The sequence below is a fragment of the Cetorhinus maximus genome, chromosome 13, assembly GCF_964194155.1.
Source record: "Cetorhinus maximus chromosome 13, sCetMax3.hap1.1, whole genome shotgun sequence".
Lineage (NCBI taxonomy): Eukaryota > Metazoa > Chordata > Chondrichthyes > Lamniformes > Cetorhinidae > Cetorhinus > Cetorhinus maximus.
The window spans coordinates 3,944,637-3,970,510 of NC_135891.1; the positions used below are offsets into that span (position 1 = coordinate 3,944,637).

Here is a 25,874-nt window from a genome sequence, read left to right on the forward strand (position 1 = left end):
GATGGGCAGTTGAGACTCAGCTGTGTTGGTGTGGGACTGGAGTCACGTATATGTCAGGCCAGGTAGGACAATAAGGTCCTTTCCCTAAAGGGGTATTAGTGAACCAGTTGGTGTTTATTTCTGGGTGGTTTTTAAAAAAAAAACTGATTTCATATTTTCAAACAGCCACGTAGTTGAACTCTTGTTTTCTGAGATATTAACCAAGGCCTCTGGATTATTCACCCTTTAGCATAACCACTACACTACCCTTCTGTTCTTGGTTATTCCTGGTTAATGAAACTCGATTAATGCTGGAACCCAATGTAGAGCAAAGGAGCTTTTATAATTGAATTAAGTTAACAACCCGTGTGCATTTTAACCCCTCTGCTCACACCTTCCAGCCACTATAGGAACTCAGACTGCTGGACCACGTACTGCCCTTTCAGGACCTCTGGTGCGAGTACTCCCACAGTATAAATACACATCTGGAGTCTGCAACACCCAGCATCCTCCCAGTGCACAGCAGGTACTGACCAGAGACACTCTGGCTACCTTTTGTGTGAAATGTTTGGTAACTATGGTAATGATCCTGCATCAAAAAAATCAGTAGCCAGGAAATTAGGTTGGAGAAGTTCTCATTGGGGGTTTTTTTTCCAATTGTTTTGTGATTCACTATTTCATTTTCTGTGTCTCTGTGTCGCTGCCTCGAAGTTGGAGGGGTATTCTGCTTAAAATGTTAAAGGGGTTCAAAAGGGTGGCTACAGAAACCATCACTCCTTTTGGGCGAATGTTGGAACATGAACATGAACTTTAAAGTTTAAAGGAGGCCATTGAGGAGTGAAATCAGGAAGGACTTCTCTCACCTGGAATCTTCTCTCCCTATAAGCTATGGATGCTGCGGGATATCTGGGGCTTTCAAGACCCAGGATTGATAGGTTTGTGTCAGTTAAGGATATTGAGGGATATGGAGCAAAGGCAGGTTAATGGATACAAATCACTCTCGATCTAATTGAAAGGTTGAGTAGCCTCAAAGGACAGAGCGACCTCCTGCAACTACTGATTTTTGCTGCGAGATGTTAACCGCCAGTTTTTGAGGCAGGTTTGAAGTTGGTCTGTCTGTTAACTGGATTTGCTGATGTGCTTTTTTTACGGTGATATTGCAGGTGTCTGAACCAGCTGTTCATGTTCATGGTCAGGTGCCGCTCACTGCCTCTATGCTGGCTGCTGCATTGCCGCAGGAACAGAAACAGATGCTGGGTATGTGTTTGAGACTGGGTAGGGGTGCGAGTCGGGTATCCAGTCCTGACGCTGAGCTAATGATTTATGCTTTAACTTGCCTGCATTCCTCCAACTTGAGCCTCTTAACCCATTCCCTGTTCCCTTCACCAGACCCCTGCCTTCAGCTATGTCGGACCTAAGCTCCGGAATTCCTTGCAAACTGCTCCCCTTAGACCTCTGTCCTCCTCAAAACCCAAGGTTCTGGCCACCCACAGAATTTTAATGACACAGAAGGAGGCCATTCAGCCCATCGTGTCTCACCGGCTCTCCAAATGAGCATCATGACCTAGTGCCATTGCCTGTACCCTTGCACATTGTTTCTATTCAAATAATCATCCAATGCCGCCTTGAATGCCTCGATTGAACCTGCCTCCACCACACTTCCAGGCAGTGCATTCCAGACCCGAACCGCTCGTTGTGTGAAAAAGCTTTTTCTCACTTCGCATTTGTTTCATTTGCAAATCACTTTTAGATCTGTGCCCTCTCGTTCTTGATCCTTTTACAAATGGGAACAGCTTCTCCCGATCTACTTTGTCCAGTCCCTTCATGATTTTGAACATCTCTATCAACTCTCCTCTTAGCCTTCTCTCCAAGAAGAACAGTCCCAACCTCTCCAATCTATCCTCATAGCTGAAGTTTCTCATCCCTGGAACTATTCTTGTACCCCCTCCTAATATCACCTCCTTTGGCTCCGTGTCAATTTTTGTCTGATTGATTTACACTTTTTCTGAAGCACCTTGGGATGTTTTACCCAGGCTCTCTATCGATGCAGGTTATTGGCATAAGCATTTGACGAGAGCGAGCAATATTTAAAATCTACTCCTTTCCCATTCCTCCTCAGTAGCAATGATTTGTTGAGATGAGTTTCCATGGAAACTAACTGACCTTGGTTATCTCTCCCAATGGTTATCTTTCTGTATGGGCCCTGGCCATGTTCTCAAGCTGATTTCCCCCTCTTGCCCCTGCCAAGTGACCTGGGGAATTTGTCGCCAAGCTTAATGAGAGCCCTAGTCTTTTTTTGTTCTTTTGCTGTTCACTTGTCTGGTAAGGAAGCCGAGAGGCATTGTCCAATGGCTCAGGTAGCCATAGACTTCAGACTCAGCAGCTCTCCCACAAGAACATAAGAAATAATGTTACGACTGGGATGGGAAGAATGTGCAGTTTATCTAGTCCCACTACTCCACGGGTCGTACCATTAGTGTAACTGTTTAATTCACTCACCAAAATGGCCAATTATTTACCTTCGCTACTGTTAGACCCAGAATAAAAGAGACTTGGGGTAACCAGGCTTCTTTCAATGAACTCGGAATGATTGATTTATTATAAATCAAAACTTCTCTTTTAAAACAGGTTGCAAGAACTGGTTAACATACAATTTTAAGTATAACTATCTATCCCTTTTTAAAATTCCCTAGCACATGCGCACATGCGCACACGTGCACATTACAAACTACAAACAAATAGGGTCTCTGCAGAGATGGACAATTGAAGAAAAACCTTTATAAAAAGATAAAGTTCACAGGGCTTTGATGCTGTTGATCTGGTGCTCCCATGCTATCCCAGTAGATGTCTGGAGATTCTCACCAACAGAGCTATAGCATGGAGGAAAACTGAGCCAGATTAATCCTCCTTGTCTCAGCCTCTTTGGTTTCCAAATACAGACAAGTTCCTCTGAGATGAGGATTCCTAGCTGGATACGGATAACCACACTATATTTTAAACAAAGCATGGAGAGCGAGAGCTGGGCAGCTTTTCCCCCTTCTCAGTTCATCCCCAACCGAGTTCAAAAAAACAAGTTCAAAACATGAAGCTCTTCCAGCAGGTTCAACACACATTAAGGAAAAATTCCTAGAACCTTTTCCTGTAGCTGCTTCATCTCTTGAACCTCACTTGGGCTTTCTGTAATTACGGGAGAAGCTACTACCTTTGCCCCGGCTAAATCATTTCCCAGGATTAAATCAACTCCATCTATAGGTAACTTCTGGACAACCCTACTGTCACTGTCCCAGACATTAGGTCACATTGCAAGTGCACCTGGTACAAAGATATGGTTATATATCCCCTGCTAATATAATTTATTAAAACCTTGGCTTTTAATGTGCTGTCTGCAGCGGGGGCGGGGGGGGCGGAAATTGTGCTTTTCCCCAGCAGAAGTGTTTGAATGGCTCCCGTATCTCCTGATATATAGGTTTAGCTGCCTCATTTGAGGGACAAGGGGTTACTTTTCCTCTGGACAAAAAAATCTTTATAACTCTCATGTATCTTATTCACCCCTCCTGAACTCTCGGCAGTGTTCACACTCGGGTAGTTAATGCTACAACTTGATCTGTTGTATTTTCAGTCAAGTCTCCTTTTCCTGAATCGTCCCTGCGTAACCCAATAAGTCCCATGGATTTCCTGTGCATCTTCCAGCAATCTGCACGAACATGTCCCACCTTGTTACAATGGAATCACTTAGGCTTTCAAATCTCGCTTCCACCCTCAGCACCTCCTTTCTGGCCTGAGGAGGAGTTTCTGGGGAATTCCCGGCTGACCCTTCTCTTCCCTGGCTACTTGCCTCTTTTCACCCTCCCACCTTCTTTCCTTCGTGGGTTTATGGGGGTGACGGGAAAAGGGTTGGATTTATGGACCAGCTCATAACCGTCAGCCATTTCTGCTGTTGCAACCCTCTGGTCTTCAACTACTGGAGGAAATGAATTTTTAAATTCTTCCAGGAGAATTATTTCCTTAAGAGCTTCAAACATGGCATCTACCTATAGTCAACGGGCAAAGTTACTTTGCTTTACCCCCTCGTACCCTCTTTACCCTAGGTCTGCCCAGGCTGCTTCCTTATGTTTTGAAATTTCTGCCTGTATCCCTCTGGGATCAACTCATACTCACTAAGAATAGCTGTCTTCACTGCATCATAATCCACATAAACCTCTTATAAAGTTGATGCATAAACCTCATGAGCTATTCCCTTTTCTCGGTCCTTCTCTTTCCTCCATTGCTAACTTCTATCCTCCTGGAGTTCAAGTTCAAGCTTTTTCATCTTATTTCCTCTGCTCTTTTTCTTTTTCTAATTCAAGCTCTCTCATTTCCTTTTCCTGTTCAAGTTGCTTCATTTGCAGCTGAATCCTAGCTAACGCAATTGAATTTCCGCCCCCCTGGAGAACATGTCTCTTGTATCCCTTCCTATTTCAAATGCCGCGCTATTACCTCAACGATGCCTGTTTTCCTCGTCCCTATGGTTAATTCCAACTCCAAAGTATCTGCCAATCCTATTAGTTTAGTCTTGGTTACTTTTTTTTGTAAACCAGGTCAGGATTACATCTTCTATCTGCAGAGAAGTCTTAGCAACCCCCAGCTGTCTGTGCGCACACGTGCACATGTGCATGCTTCAAAGCATCAAGTTCCTCTGTCAGGTGATTTCCAGTAAATCACCAGGCCTTTGCCTTTAGAACCATTTCCTCCCCATATCAATTAAAGTGGTTGCAGTTCAAATAAACAAATAGCTCTCCTCCACAATTGCCAGGCTGGGTCAGTTAGCTGATGTCATGTGATTTCTTGGAAAGACATGCTTGCTCCAGTGCAAGATGTACTTATATATTTTTTTAAATTTAAAAAAATATATAGTCCTGGTCAGTTTCCAAATGATGAAATGACTTTCTAAATTTTAAGAAGACACATTGTAGATCTGATTCCATCAATAGGAACTGGAGGAAGCCATTCGACCCCCTCAAGCCTGTTTTGTCATTGAAGAAGATCATGGCTCAACTTCCCGCACTGTCCACAGGTCCCTTAATTCACTTAGCACCCTTAGGCCTATTGACCTTGGCCTTGAATATACTCTGACTGAGCATCCATAACTCTCTGGGGTAGAGAATTACAAAGATTTTGCACTCTGCTAAGTGGAGAAATTTCTCCTCATCTCAGTCTGGATTGGCCAAACCTTATTCTGAGCCATGGAAAGTATTTTCTCAGTCTATCCTGTCAAGCCCCATGTTTCAGTTAGATGGGCCTGAAGTTTATCCACCTCTGTACCTAACTCCAACCTTCCAAATGTTGACATCACTACTCCTAATTTTGGATTTCCTTCTTGGTACAGCTTTCAATTGGCGGCCCTTGGTTTAGATTGGTTTCTGATTTATTTTTTTAAATCTTGCAATAATTTCTAAGTGTTGAATTTTTTTTGGTGAAAGTAATGTTTGAAACGACAACTCTGGTCATTAAGACAAAAGCAGAATAGATGCTACCAGACTGCTGAGTATTTCCAGGCCTTTCTGTTTCTGACAGCGCTGGTCATCACCTGAGGAAGGCTGAGGTTTTCTGTTTCATGCAGGTGAGCGGCTGTATCCACTGATCCAAGACATGCACCCGACGTTGGCTGGCAAAATCACAGGAATGCTGCTAGAGATTGATAACTCTGAGCTCCTGCACATGTTGGAATCGCAAGAATCTCTTCACTCCAAGGTAGGATTTTTTTGTGTGGGGGGGCGGGTGTTGCTTGCTGGGGTACTAGATGGCACAGAAGGCATTTAGGAGTAGGTTCAATCATTAATGCCCAGTTCTTGTCTCTGGGCATAGGTGTGTGGTTTTTGTCCTGTGATGTGTGTTGGTGAATTCCCCAATCCATATCCAAACACCGCCTAGGACAAAAAGAGAAAGTAAACACTGGGGAAATAAGAGCACTGGGCCAAACGTTTACTTTCCCTCTGGGTGGCTTTAGGGTTTCGCCACAAATTTTTGTGGTGTTCCTTTTTAAGAATTAATTTAAATTGGCTCTGCAAAGGAAAAAAGATGGTCCCAGTTGTTATAATGGGTGTGCAAGGGCCACAAAATAGCAACCGCTTTATTTGGGGAATTTCTCTTCCTTTTTTATTATGAAGACCCGCTGGGCTCCTTCTGCTTTCTGTAGGCTTCACGTGCTCCCTGTTGGGAGCTCGGCAACTTTCGAAGTTGTCAAATTTTAAAAAGTTCCAACTCATTCTCTAGGTCAGATCTTTGGCAAGTTCCTCAATGGGATTGCTGTTTCCCTGCCAGCGTACGCTGACAGTCATGGGTGCCAGACTCAAGTGGAAAACACTCTTGCCTTTTCAGTCAGAAGGTCGTGGGTTCAAACCCCACTCCAGAGACTTGATTGCAAAATCTAGGCTGGTGCTCCCAGGGCAGTACTGAGGGAATGCTGCACTGTCAGAGTTGCTGTTTTTCAGAGGAGATGTGAAACCAAAGCCTTGTCTTCTCTCTCCGGATAGATGTAAAACATCCCTTTGCCTTTATTTCGAAGCAGAGTCCTGGCCAATAGTGACTATCCTGCAGAAGTATTAGTTTGCCCAGCTGGTCATATCTTGCAGAGACACCAACCATTTCAAGGACCATAAAACAGCTGGTCTTTATGATACCTGTAATGTAATAAAACATCCCAGGACACTTCACAGAAGCATCATTAAACAAAATTACACTGAGCCACATAAGATATTAGGGCTGATGACCTCTAGCTTAGTCAAAGGAGGGGAGAGAGGCAGATATGTTTAGGGAAGGAATACCAGAGCTTGGGTCCTAGGTGGCTAAAGGCACAGCTGCCAATAGCAGAACAATTAAAGTCCAGGGGTGCTCAAGAGGCCAGGATTAGAGGAGCACAGAGATCTTGTGTTTGAGAGGCTAGAGAAGATTAGAAGTTGTTACAATATGGCAGATGGTGTTTGCCAGGCTGACTAAATCCCAAAAGGAAACTTTATCACAACGATTTTGCAATTTGTATTTATTATAAGAAGGTTTGTGCACTGAAGTCAGAAGCAATGAGTTCACTACCACCTTCGATTTTAAAGACTAAATTAAAACATTTATTATCAAAAAACATAAGCACACAAGACTATAGTTACATTTTAGTTTTATAACCATTCTCAAAATTTCTACTCAACTAGACTCCCAACACACCCCTTTTGGTCAACACTCCAAATAGATTCTTAATCTAATAAAACATCCAGCAATATTACCACAAGCACCCACTGTTGCAATAAGGGAGGTATTTCACAGCTTTCTCCTTCTCACTCAATAATGGAACTCCAAAGGCTTTTAACAATACCTTGGTTACTGAAGCAGCAAATTTCTCGAGTAGCTAGAGGCTTTTCCCATAGGTATGTTTCTCATAATGTGCCTTTCAAGATCTCACACAGCCACATCCCACGCAGCTTTCCATCTTTCTTTAAACATATTTTCTCCCTTTTGATCTGTAAATCCCACTGTTTCAACCTTACATTAGAAGTTACTTTTCCAAGAATATAAAAATCTTTCACGTTGTCATTATGGCCAGCACTTTTGTGGAAAAATAAACTTAATAACTTTGTCTTATTTACCTTGTCACCTGTAAACATCTTGTGTCCCTTTTAAAAATCAAACAACCTCTTAACTTATCTAAAAATGCAAATTCCATTCAGTGTGTCTGCTGAGACTTCATCTTGGCTTACCCCACCTCCATTTCAAAAATGCCTGCTTACACTTATTCCCTTGTGATGATTCAAACCTTGCAGTCTGACTGTCTGCAGTTTAATTAAACTAGGCGCGCACACACACACACACACACACACACAAACACCCGCCTACTTTAAAATATCCCACAATAATATTAGGAAAAAAAATGGTCCTTCCTTTTGAAGGTGCAGGGAGGAATTTGAAAACCAGAATGAAAATTTTAAAATCAAGATGTTGCTTGACCAGGAATGATGCAGGACAGTGAGCACAGGAGCGATGGGTGAACAAGATTTGATACGAGTTGGGTCACAGTCAGCAGAGTTTTGGATGACCTCCAGTTTAGTTGGTTGAATGGGGGAGGCCAGCTAGGACTGTGTTCGAATAGTCCAGTCTGGACGAGGATTTCGGCAACAGAAGAGCTGAGGCAGGTTGGAATTAGGCAATGTTACAGAGGTGGAAATAGGTGTTCTTAATGATGGTGTGGACGCATGGTCAAAAGTTCATCTTGGAGTCAAATATGACACCCAAGGTTGTCAACAGTCTAGTTCAGTTTCAAATAGTTGCCCAGGAGAGGGTTGAAGCCAGTGGTTAGGAAGTGGAGCTTGTTCTGGGGATTCAAAACAATGTACTGTACTTGAATATCCCGGGAGTTACTGTTGACCAGAAGCTGAACTGAACAACTAGCCATAGAAATACTGTGGCTACAAGAGCAGGTCAGAAGCTGGGAATTCTGCAGTAACTCACCTCCTGATCCTCAAAGCCTGTCCACCATCTACAAGGCACAAGTCAGGAGTGTGATGGAATACTCCTCACTTGCCTGGATGAGTGCAGCTCCAACAACACTCAAGAAGCTTGACACCATCCAGGACAAAGCAGCCCACTTGATTGGCATCCCATCCACAAACATTCACTCCCTCCACCACCACTGAATATTGACAGTGTTTACCAACTACAAGATGCACTGCAGCAACTCACCAAGGCTCCTTAGACAGCACCTTGCAAACCCACGACTGCTACCATCTAGAAGGACAAGGGCAGCAGATAGATGGGAACACCACCAGCTGGATGTTCCCCTCCAAGCCACTCACCATCCTGATTTAGAAATATTTCGCCGTTCCTTCATTGTCTCTGGGTCAAAATCCTGGAATTCCCTCCCTAACAGCACTGTGGGTGTACCTACACCACATGGACTGCAGCGGTTCAAGAAGGCAGCTAACCCCCACCTTCTCAAGGACATTTAGGGATGGGCAATAAATGCTGGCCTAGCCAGCGACACTTACATTCCATAAATGAATTATAAAAACCTTGCCAGTACTTGGCTGTAGAGGATTTGATGGTTTTCTCAGATTTGGCGAAGAGGATTCCTTCAAAGATTGGGCAATGCTGAATGGTCACCTTGACAGACGAGACTTGAAGGTCAGCATGGCTGTGTCATGTCAAAATCCTGTCTCGGAACCAAATGTTGTAATTTAAATTAAAGTAGAACTGAGATTTAAAAAGTAGAGAGCTTTCCATTCGATTGTATAGTGTCAAAGTATGTGCAGAATTGTTGCTTAGTTGTCCAGATGTGTGTTCTCAGTGAACAGAGCAGATAGATAGGCCAACAATGACAATCTGAATACCTGGGGTAGGTAAAACACAGCATTTGGCTTTACACATGAGTGTTGGGTCCCATTAACTATTCTGTACGACTTGATCAGTCCACAAAAACATGGCTAAACTCTTGTGGGCCATCCAGTGGAGCCCTTGATGTGGTGGCAGAGGCTGTGTGGTGTGTGCTTTTGGACATCCAGAGAATCACAACCTAATGAGCAACATACAAAGTTAACCAAGTTCTCTACAGTTGTAAATTGACAATTTAATTGAAGGTCTATGCTGAGAATTTTTGTTGTGAATTTTTTTTGTTCGTGTGCATATCCTGCTCCAAAGCCGTAGTGTCCTTTACCACAGAAACAGCCATGCTGTTATCTTGCCTTTTGCTGAGTTACGAGATGTCAATGGAGTTTTGAGATCTATACGACTTGGTCAAACTCCTGTAGATAACGGGAACTTTCATTGTCTCAAAACAGCATGTAGTCCTGAGGTGGCTAGCAGTCTCATCTTTGAGTCAGAAGGTTGTGTGTTCAAGCCCCACTCCAGGGTCTCGAGTGCATACAATGGGCTGATACTCCCATTGCAGTACTGAGGGAGTGCTGCACTGTCAGAAATGCTGTCTTTCAGATGCGATGTTAAACTGAAGCCCCATCTTTCCCCTCAGGTGGACATAAATAATCTTGTGGCACTAGTTCAAAGAGTAACAGGTGATTTCTTCCTGGTGTCCTGGCTAATAGTTATTCCTCAACCAACATTGCTGTTTGTGGGAGTTTGCTGTGCAGAAATTAGCTGCCTCATTTCTCTGTAGTGACGACACTCCAATTCCTTCAGTGTCTCTAAAGCACTTTGGGATGTCCTGAGGTTGTATTTTTTTTTCTTGTATTCAGCCTGGACCTGGTATGTTTTTACACAATTCAGCAGAGGACATTGACTAAAGATGAGGAGCAGGAACTCCAGCTGAATTCCTGCTCCTCTACCACCCCATCCATCCATCCATCCATCACTTATGGGAAACGATGCCTTTTATTAGGACCTCAACTACAAGTGCAACTAAACTAATATGAGGGCCTTGGGGCTCTGCATTGCTTCCATCTTCCATGCACCCTGCCAGCCATCTCGCTTTGCAAAGAGGATTGAATGGAGAGTCTTGTCCTCCAATCTGCTGCAGCTTGAAGAATCTGTTGTGTTTTGGATTCTTCCAGGTCGAGGAAGCTGTTGCTGTGCTTCAGGCTCACCAAGCTAAAGATACAGTGCAGAAAAAAGGGAACACAGCTGCCTAAGCAGGTGACGTCCACAGTTTATCACAATGGGAAAGCACATGAGATTTTGGCTTGTGCTTAGTTCACAAGATAATATATTGAATTTACAGCACAGAAACAGGCCATTCAGTTGAACTGTTCTATACCGGTGTTTATGCTGCACATGAACCTGCCCTCCTCTTCCATCTCACCCTCACAACATATCCTTCTATCCCTTTCATTCTCATCCTTCTATCCCTTTCATTCTCCTGTTTTATATAGTCTCCCCTTAAACGCCTCAATGCTGCTCCCTTCAATCATTCCATATGGTCAACCAGTCATTCCACGTAGCTATTCCGTATGGTTGTGAATTCCACATTCTCACCACACACTCTCTCTCTCTCTCTCTCTCTCTCTCTCTCTCTCTGGATTAAGGAAGTTTCTGCTGAACTTATTAGCGGTTTATCTTTATACTTATGACATCTAGTTTTGCACTTTCTTGCAAGAGGGATTGTCTTTTCTACATCACCCCTGTTGAACCCCTTCATAATCTGATTTATTCTATTACATCAGCCTTCAGTCTTGAATTTTTCTGGGGAATCATACCCAGCCTGTTCAGTCTTTCCTGATGGGAACAGCCTTTCAGTTCTAGTATTAGCCTAGTCATTTTCTTTGTGCCTTTCCTAATTGCTTCTCTTAGCCTATTTTTAAAAAAAATGCAGAGACCAAACCACAATATGACCTATGAAAGGTGTCAGATTATTGTAAAAACCCAACTGGTTCACTAATGTCCTTCAGGGAAGGAAACCTGCCATCCTTACCCACCCTGGGTCTATGTGACTCCAGTCCCATGTTACATGGTTGACCCTTAAGGCCCTTGGGTCAATAAATGTGGCTGAGTCAGTATCTCTCATATCCAGAGAACAAGTTAAGCTGATAGCGCAGGATGGGTGAGGGGGTGGTGGTGAAAATATGGGTTACCGAGTTTGACTCCCGTACTTGCGGGAGGCAGTTTGTTAACGCGAGAACTGATGTGGTTGATTGAGTTTCCCATTTCTTGCAGGACGAACATGAATAACTACAAGAAAATTGTTTCAAGAAGAAGAGATATTTGGTCATATGATTAAAGTTTAGGTGGCGAACAAACTGATTGGATGTGGGCTGGAGATAAAGGCTCTGCTCACATTACTGATCAGTTGTGTGTTGAGACTGTCTTCTGCTCTGTCCTGTCCTGTCCTGTCCTGTCCTGTGTGCTTCATACTTCATTAAAGTTAATTGAAAATGGATTTTGGCTGCTTTGCTGTTTTGTTGTCCTCCTGACCCAGAATCAAAGTTTCAGAGTAATTTTAAACTGTGAATATGCTCAGATGCTGGAGGGTCTGACTATAAGGAAAAAAAAATACCTGAAGAGGAAGTTTGGAGTCTGTGCTTGGATTATTTACTTTTCTGGGTGAAGGAGACACCATTTTTCTCCCAGAACATGGTCACTGAATTTGATCTTATAGACACACACGCTTTTGCACTGGCTAGTGCAACTATTGAAGTTGTGGAATTTTGTGTGTGCACAAACTATTTCCTGACATATCGATTGGAATAATGTTGTGGTAAAAAGATGAGACAACTCGAGTCTGAGTGCTCCAGTAAACAAGCAGTTTATCCAAGCAAAGGTTGGGAGAGATCATCTTGGTTACTTTTTCCAAGGATCTTTGAGAATACAAGGTCCACACAGGCAGTTTTTTGAAATGATTGTGAAAAGATATAAATACACTAACACAATCTCCAGTTACGTACCTAATGAACAGATGTCTCACTATCCCACGGGGAGGCTGAGAAATGCCTTGGTTCTAACACCCCCAGTCTATGTTCTTATCACTCTAATATTTGTTTACCCATCCTATGAAGGTTATTAAGTTCCCACGGTACCATACCATCATGCCTGTGTTGGCTATATTTCCCATCATGCTTGGAGCTCTTACGACTACACTCAAAGCTATTAATGCTAATAACTACATTTGTCTACTTTTAAAGCTGTTAATGCACATCTTAATTAGTTTTAGTATTGACTTATTTCATTACCCCACTTCAATGTTAAAGGAATTCATGAATTATGTTCCGGAGAACTTTCTTGACTAGTGTGTTCTCAGTCCAACTAGGAAGGAGGCATTACTGGATCTGGTGCTGTGGAATGGGCTGGGCCAAGTCTCTGGGGGAACACTTGAGTAAGAATGATCATTGTATCATAAGGATTAGATTAGTGATGGATAAGAGCAAGGAGCAATCTAAAGTAGAACATCTAAATTGGAAGAGGGCCAACTTCAATAGGCTGAGAGGGGATCTAGCCGGGGTAAAATGGAACCAAGGATTGACAGGAAAAAAAAGTAATGAAACAATGTAGGATCTTTGAGATGTTTCGGGTACAGGATAAGTACATTCCACAAGGTTGAAAGTTAAAGGAATCAAAACCAGGGTTCCTTGAATGACGAGGGAGATGGAGAATACGATGAAACAGAAAAAAGGTGAGGGTTTTGTGAAAGGGAACTCGTGTTTAATCAACCTATTGGAGTTCTTTGAGGAAATAACGTGTTGTGGATAAAGGTGGATGTGCTGTACTTCGGTTTCCAGAAGGCATTTGCTAAAATGCCACATCAAAGGTTATTGTGGGAAAATATAAGTTCATGGTATAGGGGGTAATGTATTGGCATAGATAGAAGTTTGGCTGGCAAACAGGAGCAGAGAGTAGGTATAAATGGGTCTTTTTTAGATTGGCAAGATGTAATGAGTGGTGTGCCACAGGGATCAGTGCGGGGACCTCAGCTGTTTACAATTTATATCAATGACTTGGATGCAGGGATGGTTTCCAAATTTGTTAATGTGACAAAGACAGGCAGGAAAGTAATTTGTAAAGAGGGCATGAGGCTACAAACAGATACAGATAGGTTAAGTGAGTGGGCAAAAATCTGGCAGATGGAGTTTAATGTGGGAAAATGTGAAATTGTCCATTTTGACTGGAAGAATAAAATAGAAGCACATTATCTAAATGGTGAGAGATTGCAGAACTCTTGAGATGCAGAGGGATCTGGGTCCCCTAGTGGATGAATCCCAAAAGGCTGGTATGTAAGAACAGCAAGTAATTAGGAAAGCTGATAGAATGTTATCATTTATTGCGAGGGGAATTGAATACTAAAGTAGGGAGGTTATGCTTCAGTTACTGGAGTATATTGGACTGGGTGAGTTTGAGGTACTGAGGGGGTTATTTTGCTAAATGGGGAAAAAAGATTGGAAGTCCCTTAGATTTATTCAGCTTCTAAATAAATCAGCACATTAAATTCTCCAGATGGTAGGCCATGATCCCAGGCAGTGTTTTTTTTTCTTGGCAACCCTGGCCCTTGGATGATGAAAGGCCTTCTTGAACCATGGTAATCTTTGTGCCAATGGTGCTCAGTGGGCAGAGGTTCTATGATTTTGATATGGCAGGCTGGTGTGTGTGACTTGGAGGTGAATTTAATTTCCTGCTAAGCTTCAGAAACCCCATTCATAGGTGTAGAGTCTCCACCAAAGCAATGAAAATGGATCTGGAGAAATTCACCCTCCATTTTATTATGTCAGTGGGGCATTGTTGGCATCTCTACCATTTATTGCCCATCCCTCATTTCCCTCAGGTGCATTGGTGGTTGACATCCATTTAGTGTCAAGCTGCAAATGATAAATATTGAGTTACTTTTAGCTTGACCTTGGATACAATTTTTTTGTTAAACTGAGGCCTTGTCCCCTCTCAACACTCATACTAATTGAAGGAATGGTGATATAGTTCTAAGTTAGGATGATGTGCATTTTAGGGGGCAACTTGCAAGTAGGTGTTCCTGTGTGTCTGCTGCCCTTATCCTTCCAGGTGGTAGAGATCACAAGTTTGGAAGCTGCTGTTGAAGGAGCCTTGACAAGTTGCTACAATGGATAGATGGTGCATAGTGCAGCCACAGTGGTTGAAGGAGTGAATGGATGTGGTGCTAGTGAAACACTCCCTCAACTGCAGTGGAAGTTTCAGTCTGGATTATGTGCTCAAGGTATTACAGTGGGACTTGAACCCATTAACTTTCAGACTCAAAAACAAGAGTACATAAGCTTTTATAGTCCACTTTTATAAGTGTGTAAAAAGAAAAAGATTAGTGAAGACAAATGTAGGTCCCTTACAATCCAAAACATGAGAATTTATAATAAAGAATAAGGAAATGGCAGAGCAATTAAACTACTTTAATTCTGACTTCACTGAGGAAGACACAAATAAATTTCCAGAAATACTAGGGAACCAAGGGTCTAGTGAGAAGGAGAAATTGAAGGAAATTAGTATTACTATAAAAACAGTGCTGGAGAAATCAATGGGACTGAAAGTCAATACATCCCCAGGGCCCGATAATCTACATCCCAGGGTAATAAAGGAGGTGGCCATGGAAATAGGGGATGATTTGGTTGCCATCTTCCAAAATTCGAAAGATTCTGGAACAGTCCCGGCAGATGATGGTGAATGTAACTCCACTATTTTAAAAAAGGAAGGGAGAAGATGGGGAATTACAGACCAGTAAACCAGCATCAGTAGTAGGGAAAATGCTAGAGTCAATTATAAAGGATGTGATAACACACTTAGTAAATGTCAACATGGATTTATGAAAGGGAAATCATGTTTGACAAACCTACTGGGGTTTTTCGAGGACGTAATTAGTATAGATAAGGGAGAACCAGTGGATGTGGTGTATCTGGATTTCCAAAAGGCATTTGATAAGGTGCCACATCAAAGGTTACTACACAAGATAAGAGCACATGATGTAGGAGGTAGCATAGCATAGATAGATAGAGGATTGGTTATCTAACAAGAAGCAAAGAACAGGGTTAAATGGGTCTTTTTTGGAGTGGTAGGCAGTGACTAGCGGGGTTCTGCAGAGATCAGTGCTTGGGCCCCAGCTATTCACAAAATACATCAATGACTTAAATCAGGTAACCAAATGTAATATTTCCAAGTTTGCTGACAACACAAAACTTGGTGGGAATGAGAGTGGTGAGGAGGATGTTAAGAGGCTCCAAGGTGATTTAGACAGGTTGAGTGAGTGGGCAAATACATGGCAGATGCAGTATAACGTGGATAAGTGTGAAGTTATCCACTTCGGTAGGAAAAACAGAATGGCAGAGTATTATTTAAATGGTGAAAATGTTGATGTACAAAGGGACCTGGGTGTTCTTGTACACCAATCACTGAAAGCAAGCAGGCAGGTGCAGCCAGTAGTTGAGGCAAATGGTATGTTGGCCTTCTTTGCGAGAGGACTTGAGTACAGGAGCAAGGATGTCTTACTGCAGCTGTACAGGGCCTTGGTGAGGCCACATCTGGAGTAGTGTGTGCAGTTTTGGTTTCCTTACCTAAGAAAGGATATACTTGCCATAGAGAGAGTGCAGCAAAAGTTCACCAGACTGATTCCTGGGATGTCAGGATTGTCGTATGAGGAGAGATTGGTCTGACTAGGCCCTGTATTCACTGGAGTTTAGAAGAATGAGGGGATCTCATTGAAATGTATAAAATTCTGACAGATCTGGACAAACTGGATGCAGGGATGATGTTTCCTCTGATTGGGGAGTCTAGAACAAGGGGTCACAGTCTCAGCATATGGGATGGACCATTTCGGACCAAGATGAGGAGAAATTTCTTCAGAGTGGTGAACCTGTAGAATTCTCTACCACAGGACTGTGGAGGCCAAGTCACTGAATATATTTAAGAAAATAGATAGATTTCTAGACACCAAAGGAGTCAAGGGCTATTGGGGGCAGAGCGAGAGCATGGTGTTGAGACAGAGCATCAGTCGTAATCATCTTGAATGGGGGAGCAGGCTCGAAGGGCCGAATGGCCTATTCCTGCTTCAATTTTCTATGGTTCTAAGAGCTAAGGCTGATGAGAGACAATTGGTTATTTACTTTGATGTATCTGAGCAGTTCCCAATGCAATTATTTGTTTCATCTTGCTGAGGGTCGCAGGTTGATAGGCAATGTCTCCACTCTAGCAAAATAAAAAGGACACCTACTGTCATTACTGTAACAGTTTAATACCTGAGTCCAAAAGATTTACAGTGCAATACAACATTCAAACAAAACCATGCGCATAGCATGAGTTATAGAGTTAAACATTATGCCCTATGGGACTAGACACGGACAGGTGGGTTATTCATAGTCCAGACACAGTTTTTGTATTGTTTCTGTGAAGAAAGAGGTTAAAGACGAGATAAATGATCAAAACAAGTTTGTATTTTGCTGAAAGATTTTGAAAAGCTTTTTTCGTTAAATATGCTGACAACATATGGAACCCCCTTTAGAGTTAACTTGTTGAATTTGCTCAATTTACGCTCCTTAATATTCTGTATGTTACTCCTTCAGCTGCAGCAGTCACCAATGTACCCTCAATTTTGTGCAATAAAAAAAGAAAATTCCTGATCCGAAATACTGAATTGTTAGTGGAAAAGTCTGTTGGACAACAGAAATAAACTAAAGCTGCAATTAATGATTCCTCTAATTCAAAAACTTATCAAAATCTGCAATACTACGATGCAACACCAAAAACTATATATTTTATACAAACCACTTCAGCAGCAAAGATGTTTTTAAACCAGTTTACTCCCAGATTTTGTCCTGTGTGCAGTCATGCAGGAGAATGAATGTACTAGGTCTTTGCAAAACATTTTGTCATTTCAGCATCATTCCCTGTTCATGTCTGTCAATAAACTACTTGGTCAAAATAACATGAATCTCTCATTATTACAACTGTCTGACGAAACTGGCTATTTAAAAAAAACTCAAGCAAAACCCTTAGATTTTTAGAGTTCCAGACCAAGGAGTTGGTGACTAATGTTCTAGTAAATTCCACATTTTCAGGGTTTGTGGACAGCAGTAAGTGTTTCTCTTGCCTCTCTACGGCACATGTAGCTAGATTTCTGGTTGGGGAGTTTAAGACTACAGACAGACAGGGTGAAATTAAAAAACACTTTTACACACAGAAGGGTGGCAGAGGTTTGTAAGTCTCATCCACAAACAGTAGTTGATGTTGGAGCAATTGTTTATTTTACATCTGGGATTGATGGATTTTTGCTAACCAAAGGTTAGGTAGGTATAAAGTTTTCTCATAGATCAACCACAATCTCATTGAATAACAGAATAGGGTCAAGGGCTGAATGGCCGCCTGTTCCTATATTTCAGCATCTTACTTCAGTGAAGATGCCAACATTTTCAAATACGTGTGTTCCAATTAAATTCAAAAAATCCAATAAAGTATTGATTCCCTGTCAAGAATATTCTCGGTGCACAGACAACCCAAGAGTAGTCAGTAGTCAAGCAAAGCATCTAGGTGAAGGGGTTAATCAAGATGAGGAAGTACTGGGAAGTGAAAAGAACAACCTTGAACCAAGTCAGAGATTTCCTTGTTCCCCTATTTCCTCTTCTCCTCCTCCACACAAAAGCAACCCACATAAAAGATCCTTTAAAGGCAGAGGTTTCAATGCTGGGTTGGTCTCAAGTTAATAAACCTCAGTTGAAGCGACAGTTGAAGGGACCCCACTTCACCGCATCTGAAACTGCGTGAGTGGGTGTGGGTCAATGAGGACATGGTCAGTTTTACATGTGGCATCTCTTCGTTCTCTGTCCACAGAATCCTGGAAGTGGACGCACAATTGGATCCCAGCAAGGAGTCAAAACCATCAGGAAAAGTGGGCAATGGGGGAGGGCGTGGAAAAATGAGAAGAACAAAATGGAACTCAAAGGGTTAAAAGCGCAATCTTGCAAATACAGCTAGCACAAAATAAACTCCCCCCAAGAAAAATTAAAATTACACATATTCCGCTACGGCATTATTTTGCAAGCAGATTATTGCTTTCTCTATTTTTTATATTGAGCTATGCTCAATCTGCAGAGACTATTTGTGGTGGAGGTTCCGGTTGCTAAGTCAATAACTAAAGAGGGTTCTCACCGCATAGGAATGGTTTCTATTTTCAATCGGTTTTCTGTGTAGGAATAGGAGGAATAGGAAATGAGCTGTAGACTGTTTAATTGAAATACTCTCACATGGTGCTCTTTGGTATTGAGGGTTAGAACCCGTAAAGCCCTTGAAAAGCGAAAAGAAAAATGCATAAATATATAGGGGCTCAAAACCTGCCTAAGCCCCTTTCTCATATGCAACTATTCAGAGCTGATTTCAGAAGGTTTTAAGTCTGAAGACCCCCCCCCAACAAGAACCAGCTTTTATTTAACGAGCTTCTGGACTTCCTCCAGGAGGCGCTGGCCAGAGAAGTTGCTTGGGTCCAGTTTAAGCATCTTCTGAAGATCAGCAGCGCTACCGCTGTAATCCTAAAGAAATAAAACCAACACTTAGCAAGGCATTTTTGACCAGCACGTCATCACAGCGATTCAAACAATGCAACCATAAAACGGATACGAAAATCGAGTATTGCTGAATGTGTTGCTTTAACCATTGTGGGGCAAAGTTTCTGCCAGTTTTGCACCCAGATTCTAGCACAATCTGGATGCAAAACTGGCCACAATCGCAGGTTAAAATTGAGAAGATTCTGCTAACTGCACTGATTCAAGGCGGCGCAACAAATTGTGCTCATATTCTTAGACGCACAGGCACCAGTAGCTACGTTTTAAAAGCTTTTACATATCAAATAATAATTATTTGAAGAAACTAACTAGGGTCACTCAATGAAACTATTAAATGGTTCGTTATAGTTTGAAGTCATTTTCAATTATTTGGAATCAGTTTCCTCACAGGTGGAGGGTTGGACTCCTGTCAAAAAGCTTGTTTTTAAATTGATAAACCCGTTTGCAGACGTATTAATCAAACGGCATTGGGATACCACTCTTAAATACATCAGGGAATACTTTTTAAATAGAAAGAGAAAAAAAAACTATGTTTCATCACACTGCCTGATTGCACTGGTTCATGCAAGATTTTATGTCTATAAATAAATTTTATTCTTGAGCTAACCAATGCAATTTTATGCATATCTCAGGCACAATTTCCTGATTACATCCAAAGTGGAAAATTCAGTGTCTTAGGTTAACCAGTTACTAACGAACAATCCCAGAATCGTTACAGTGAAAGGAGGCTATCTGGCCCATCAAGTCTGCACTGGCTCTCTGAACGAGCATTCCACCTAGTCCCACTCCCCTGCCTTATCCCAGGAACCTTGCACATTCTCTCTTTTCAGGTAGCAATCCGATTCCCTTTTGAATACCTCGATTGAATCTGCCTCCACCACCCTTTCAGGAAGTTTGTTCCAGACTCCAACCACCCTCTGGATGAAACAGTTTTTCCTCACATCACATTTATTCCCTTTGCCAATTATTTTGAATCTGTGCCCTCTAGTTCTTGATGCTCTCTTGAGTGGGAACAGTTTCTCACTATTTACCTTGTCCATACCCCTCAGGATCTTGAATGCCTCTATCAAGTCTCCTCTCAGCCTTCTTTTCTCCAAGGAAGAGAGTCCCAACCTCTCCAGTCTATCCTCTTGGCTACAGTTCTTCATCCCTCGAATCATTCTTGTGAATCTCCTCTGTGCTCATTCCAATGTCTTCACATCCTTCCTCAAGTATGGTGCCCAGAACTGGACGCAGTATTCCAGATGAGGCCTAACTAGTATCTTATACAAGTTCAATATGACCTCCTTACTCTTGTACTCAATGCCCCTATTAATAAAACCTAAGATAGTATATGTTTTATTAATTGCTCTGTCAACATGCCCAGCCAACTTTGATAACTTATGGTACATATACACCAAGGTCCCTCTGTCCCTGCACCTCCTTTAGAGGCTCTCCTTTTATTTCATACTGTCTCACCATATCTTTCCTGCCAAAATGGATCACCTCACACTTCTCTACACTGAACTTCATCTGCCACTTGTCTGCCCAATCCACCAACACGTCTATGTCCTTTTGAAGTTCAATACTATCCTCATCACAGTTGACATCATTTCCAATCTTCGTACCATCTGCAAATTTTGAAATCATCCCCTACACACCACGGTCTAGGTCATTAACATATATCAGAAAGAGCAAGGGTCCCAACACTGACCCCTGGGGAACTCCACTACAAACTTCTCAACAATCTGAAGAACAACCATTTATCACTACTCTCGGTTTCCTGTCACTCAGCCAATTTCTCATCCAAGTGCTTACTTTCCCTTTTACTCCAAGACCTAGATATTTGCTCACAAGTCTGTTGTGTGGCAGTGTATCAAATGCCTTTTGAAAATCCATATACACATCAACAGCATTTCCCTTATCAACCTTCTCTATTAACTCCTGAAAAAACTCCAGCAAGTTAGTTAAACATGATTTTCCCTTAACGAATCCATGCTGACTTTCCTTAATTATCCTTCACATATCTAAGTGACTCTTGATTTTATCCCAAACTATGGTTTCCAGAAGTTTCCCTGCCACTGAGGTCAAAATGACTGGTCTGTAGTTGCCAGCTTTATTCTTGCACCCCTTTTTGAACAAGGGTGTAACATTCACAATCCTCTGGCACCTCTCCAATGTCTAACGAAGACTGGCAGGTTATCACTAGTGATTCTGCAATTTCCATTCTCACTTCCCTCAGCGCCCTTGGATGCATCTCACCGGTCCTGGTACCTTGTCTATTTTAAGTAAAGATAGCCTTTCTAATACCTCCACCTTCTCAATTGCAAATTCTTCTAGTGTACCAGTTACCTCCTCGCTCACCTCAGCCTGGGTAGCATCTTCTTCCTTTGTAAAGACAGATGCAAAGTACTCGTTCAATACCTCCACTATTTCTTCTGCCTCCACATGCAAGTCCCCTTTTCTGTCCCTAATCAGCCCTAATCTTTTTCCACATTTTTAATATTTACATGCTTATAGAAGACCTTTGGATTTGCTTTTATGTTAGCTGCCAGTCTCTATGCATGCTCTCTCCTTGCTTTTCTTATTAGTTTCTTCATTTCCCCTCTGGTCCTTCTATATTTAGCCTGATTCTCCATTATATTTTCTACCTGGCATCTGTCGTACGCGCATTTCTTCCTTTTCATCTTCACCTCTCTCTCTCTCATTATCCAGGGTGCTCTGGATTTATTTCTCCTACCTTTCCCCTTCAAGGGAATACGTCTTGACATTGCCTGCAATATCGTTCCTTTGAAGGTGGCCCATTGTTCAGTCGCACTCTTTTCTGCCAACATTTGATTCCAACTCACTTGACTCAGGTGCATTCTCATCCCATCGAGGTTGGCTTTCCCCCAATTAATTATCCCTGCTCTGGGTTGTTCTTCTCCATAGCCAACCGAAACCTTATGATACAATGATCACTGTCCCCTCGAGGCTCTCCCATGATATTTGATCCACTTGGGCCAACTCATTCCCCAGAACCAGGTCCAACAGTGCCTGCCCTCTCATTGGACCGGAAACATACTGCTGCAGAAATGATCTTGAACACATAGGAAGACAGAGCTGGCTCAAGTGAACTTGGAAATTAGGTTAAAGGACAGGACAGTAGAGATGCAGTGGCAGACATTTAAGGAGATATTTCATAACTCTCAGCAAAGATACATTCTAGTGAGAAAGAGAGGCTCTAGGGGAAGGACATACCATCCGTGGCTAACTCAGGAAGTTAAGGATAGTATCAAATTGAAATAAAAAGCCTACAATTCCGCAAAGGTTAGTGACAGGTTAGAAGATTGGACAGAATGTAAAAAACAGCAAAGAATGACTAAAAAATGATGAGGGAAGAGTATGAGTGAAAGCTAGCTAGAAAGAAAACAGATAGAGTTTCTACAGGTATTTTAAAAAGAAAAAAAAGAGTATGTAAATTGAACTTGGTTCTCTACAGTGAGTTCTGGAATTAATAATGGAAAATAAGGAATTGAAGAGATATTTTGCATCTGCCTTCACTGTATGGGACACAAATAACATCCCTGAAATAATTGTGAATCAAGAGGTGAAAGGGAGGGAGGAACTTTAAACAATTACAATCACCAGGGAAAGGGCACTGAGAAAATTATTAGAACTAAAAGCTGACAAGTCCCTAGGACCTGATGGACTTCATCCTACAGTCTTAAAAGAAGTAGCGTCTGAGGTAGTAGATGCATTGGTTTTAATTTTCCAAAATTCCCAATATTCTAGAAGGATCCCATCAGATTAGAAAATAGTGAATGTAACTGCTCTATTCAATATAGGGAGGCAGAAATCAGGAAACTACAGGCCAGTTAGTTTAACATCTGTCATAGGGAAATTGTGGGAATCTATCATTAAAGAGGTTATATAGCAGGGCTCTTAGAAAATCTCATTGTAATCAGGCAGAGCCAACATGGTTTTGTGAAGGGGAAATTGTGTTTGACTAGAGTTCTTTGAGGAAGTGGATAAAGGGGAACCTGTGGGTGTGGTGAAGTTAGATTTCCAGAAGGCATTTGACAAGGTGCCACACCAAACGTCACTATGCAAAATAAAAACTCATGGTGTAGCTGGGGTAACATATTAGCATGGATAGAGGATTGATTAGGTAACAGGAAACAGAGAGTAGGCATAAATGGGTCATTTTCAGGTTGGCAAGATGTAATGAGTGGGCTGCCAAAGGGATCAGTGTTGGGGCCTCATCTATTTACAATCTATAGTAATAACTTGGATGATTGGATCGAATGCATGGTTGCTAAATTTGATGACACAAAGATAGGTAGGAAATTAAGTTGTGAGAGGACATAAGGAGTCTACAAAAGGATATAGATAAGTTAAGTGAGTAGGCAAAAATTTGGCAGATGGAGTATAATGTATGAAAATGTGAACTTGTCCACTTAGAATTTAAAAAAAAGCAGCATATTATTTAAATAGAGAGAGATTGCAGAACTCAGGTACAGAGGGATCTTGGTACATGAATCACAAAAAGCTAGTATGCAGATACAGCAAGTAATTAGGAAGGCAAACAGAACGTTGTCATTTGTTGCAAGGGGAATGGAATGTAAAAGTAGGGAAGTTTTGCTACAGTTGTACAAGGTATTGATGAGACCACATCTAGAGTACTGTGTACAGTTTTGGTCTCCTCATTTAAGGAAGGACATAATTGCATTAGAAGCAGTTCAGAGAAGGTTCACGCAATGATACCTGGGATGTGGGCGTTATAATATGAAGAAAGGTTGGACAGGCTGGGTCTGTATCCATTGGAGTTTAGAAGATTGAGAGGTGATCTTATTGAAACATTTAAGATCCTGAGGGAACTTGACAGGGTGAATGCTGAAAGGATGTTTCCCCTTATGGGAAAGACTAGAACTAGGGGTCACAGTTTAAAAATAAGGGGTCTCCCATCTAAGATGGAGATGAGAAGAAATCTTTCCTCTCAGAAGGCCGTGAGTCTGTAGAGCTCTCTTTCCCAGAGAGTGGCGGAGGCTGGGTCATTGAATATTTTTAAGGCCAAGTGAGATAGATTCTTGATTGACAAGGGAGTCAAAAGGTATGGGGGATAGATAGGAAAGTGGAGTTGAGACCATAATTAGATCAGCCATGACCTTATTGAATGGCAGAGCAGGCTCGAGGGGCCGAATGGCCTACTCTAGCTCCTAGTTCGTATGTTCATATGTAACATCACTAAAAACAGATTATGTGGTCATTATTATGTTGCAGTTTTGGGTAGCTTGCTGTACAACAATTGGCTGCTGTGTTTTCCACATTGCAACAGCAACTACACTTCATAAAGTACAACACTGGCTGCAAGGTGCTTTGGGACATCCTGGGGTCACTATATAAATACCAGTCTTTCTTTCTAATAAAACTGAATGTCGAGAAGGGAAAATAAGATGGAGAGTCTCATTACGGAGACAGTAGAAATCTCAATGGAGTCATCACTGCAGTATGAACAGATTCCCACCCACAGCAGTTAAAGGCACCTAATGAGACAAAGGACATTAATGCCCTCAAGGTGGGGAACAGTAAGATTATTTTGGGCACCAAGAGCTTAAGTTATGTTAAAAAAAAAGGTTTTGGCAGTTGGACTGTTTACTTTGAATTAACTGAACCCATTCTCACTTTTCCCGAGGAATTGGCAAAAATTGATCCTGGCAAGGTTTTCGCTATGGTGCCGGCTCAAAACATCAGGATATTAGTGAGTTTGGGGGTGCTGGAAATCTGTGGGTCCCTTGCTCTCTCTGCCGTAGCTCCAACAGGGAGCGCTGTGCACGGACCACAAATTAACTGGGCCCAGATCCAGGGTCTGGCTGCGATCAGGAACTCTGGTAGATCTTTAGGATGCCATTTGCAAACAAGACTCAAGCCCGGGAATGTGCATACACAGGTCTTTGAAGGTGATTAAACAAAAGCAGAATCCTTGGCTTTATAAATATACTACAAGAGCAAGGGCTTTACACCAAGCCTTCATTAAATCCCAGGTTAGGCCTAAGCGGGAGTTACTGTCCAAGAGTAGGGAGAGTGGGACTAATTAGGTAGCTCTTTCAAAGAGTCAGCACAGGTACGATGGGCTGAATGGCCTCCTGTGGTGTATACCATGATATTAATTTATTTTCTTTGGAAAAAAAGTTAACCTCAGAGAAATAAATTAGAATGGAGATCGGAATGAAACCAGCAGGTCTCTCACCACCTGCCCCTGGGTGTGAAAGGGCTCATGTAGGGTTATGATTGGGTGACAGTGCAACAACAAACAGGAAGGATAAAGGGTTTTTGTGTGTAGTTCAAAGAGAAAGAGGTAAGGCTAGTGATGAGAGTGAGGATGTAGAATAAACAGCAGGGTAATGGAAAAGGGGCAGTGCGAGTGTGAAGATTGGAACAAGCATGAGTTCCAGAGAGGGGAATGAGATGAGAAGACAACTACCGAGGGTTTTGTCCTCTCCCTATGACAACATCAACCATAGACTCATGGACGTTTACAGCACAGAAGGAGGCCATTTGGCCCATTGTGTCCACACCAGTCAATAAAGATCTGACTACACTGATCCCATTTTCCAGCACTTGGCCCATAGCCCTGGAGGCTATGTCAACGTAAGTGACTATCCAAATACTTCTTAAATGTTGAGGGTTTCTGACTCAACCACCCTTTCAGACAGTGAGTTCCAGATTCCCACCACCCTCTGGGTAAAAAAATTTCTCCTCAACTCCCCTCTTAGCTTTCTACCTCTTATCTTAAATCTATGCCCCCTGATTATTGACCCCTCTACTAATGGAAAAAGTGTCTTCCTATCCATCCTATCTATGCCTCTCATAATCTTATACACCTCTAACAGGTCCCCTCGCAGCCTTCGCTGCTCCAAGGAAAACAACCCCAGCCTATCCAATCTTTCCTCATAGCTCAGACCCTCCAGCCCAGGC

General features: G+C 42.2%; 2 protein-coding genes across 5 annotated transcripts in view; one reads left to right on the top strand and one right to left on the bottom strand.

The window, feature by feature from the left end:
- Nucleotides 1–18,360, top strand: part of LOC144688361 (embryonic polyadenylate-binding protein-like) — a 40,438-nt gene extending 22,078 nt beyond the window's left edge. Inside the window, exons 11-15 of one of the 4 annotated variants that reach the window (XM_078554826.1) lie at nt 381–505; nt 1,143–1,236; nt 5,579–5,709; nt 10,503–10,584; nt 11,602–11,823. In XM_078554826.1, coding sequence (XP_078410952.1) covers nt 381–505; nt 1,143–1,236; nt 5,579–5,709; nt 10,503–10,580 — 428 coding nt within the window. In that variant the 3' untranslated portion in view covers nt 10,581–10,584; nt 11,602–11,823. Of the gene's footprint in view, nt 1–380; nt 506–1,142; nt 1,237–5,578; nt 5,710–10,502; nt 10,585–11,601; nt 11,824–18,210 lie in introns of those variants that run through there. The other 3 variants (XR_013578400.1, XM_078554825.1, XM_078554827.1) reach the window with 3 other exon arrangements.
- Nucleotides 16,598–25,874, bottom strand: part of LOC144688363 (mitochondrial import receptor subunit TOM34-like) — a 29,122-nt gene continuing 19,845 nt past the window's right edge. Inside the window, exon 7 of the mRNA XM_078554829.1 lies at nt 16,598–18,905. Within this exon, the coding sequence (XP_078410955.1) occupies nt 18,801–18,905 (105 nt within the window). The 3' untranslated portion in view covers nt 16,598–18,800. The remainder of the gene's footprint in view (nt 18,906–25,874) is intronic.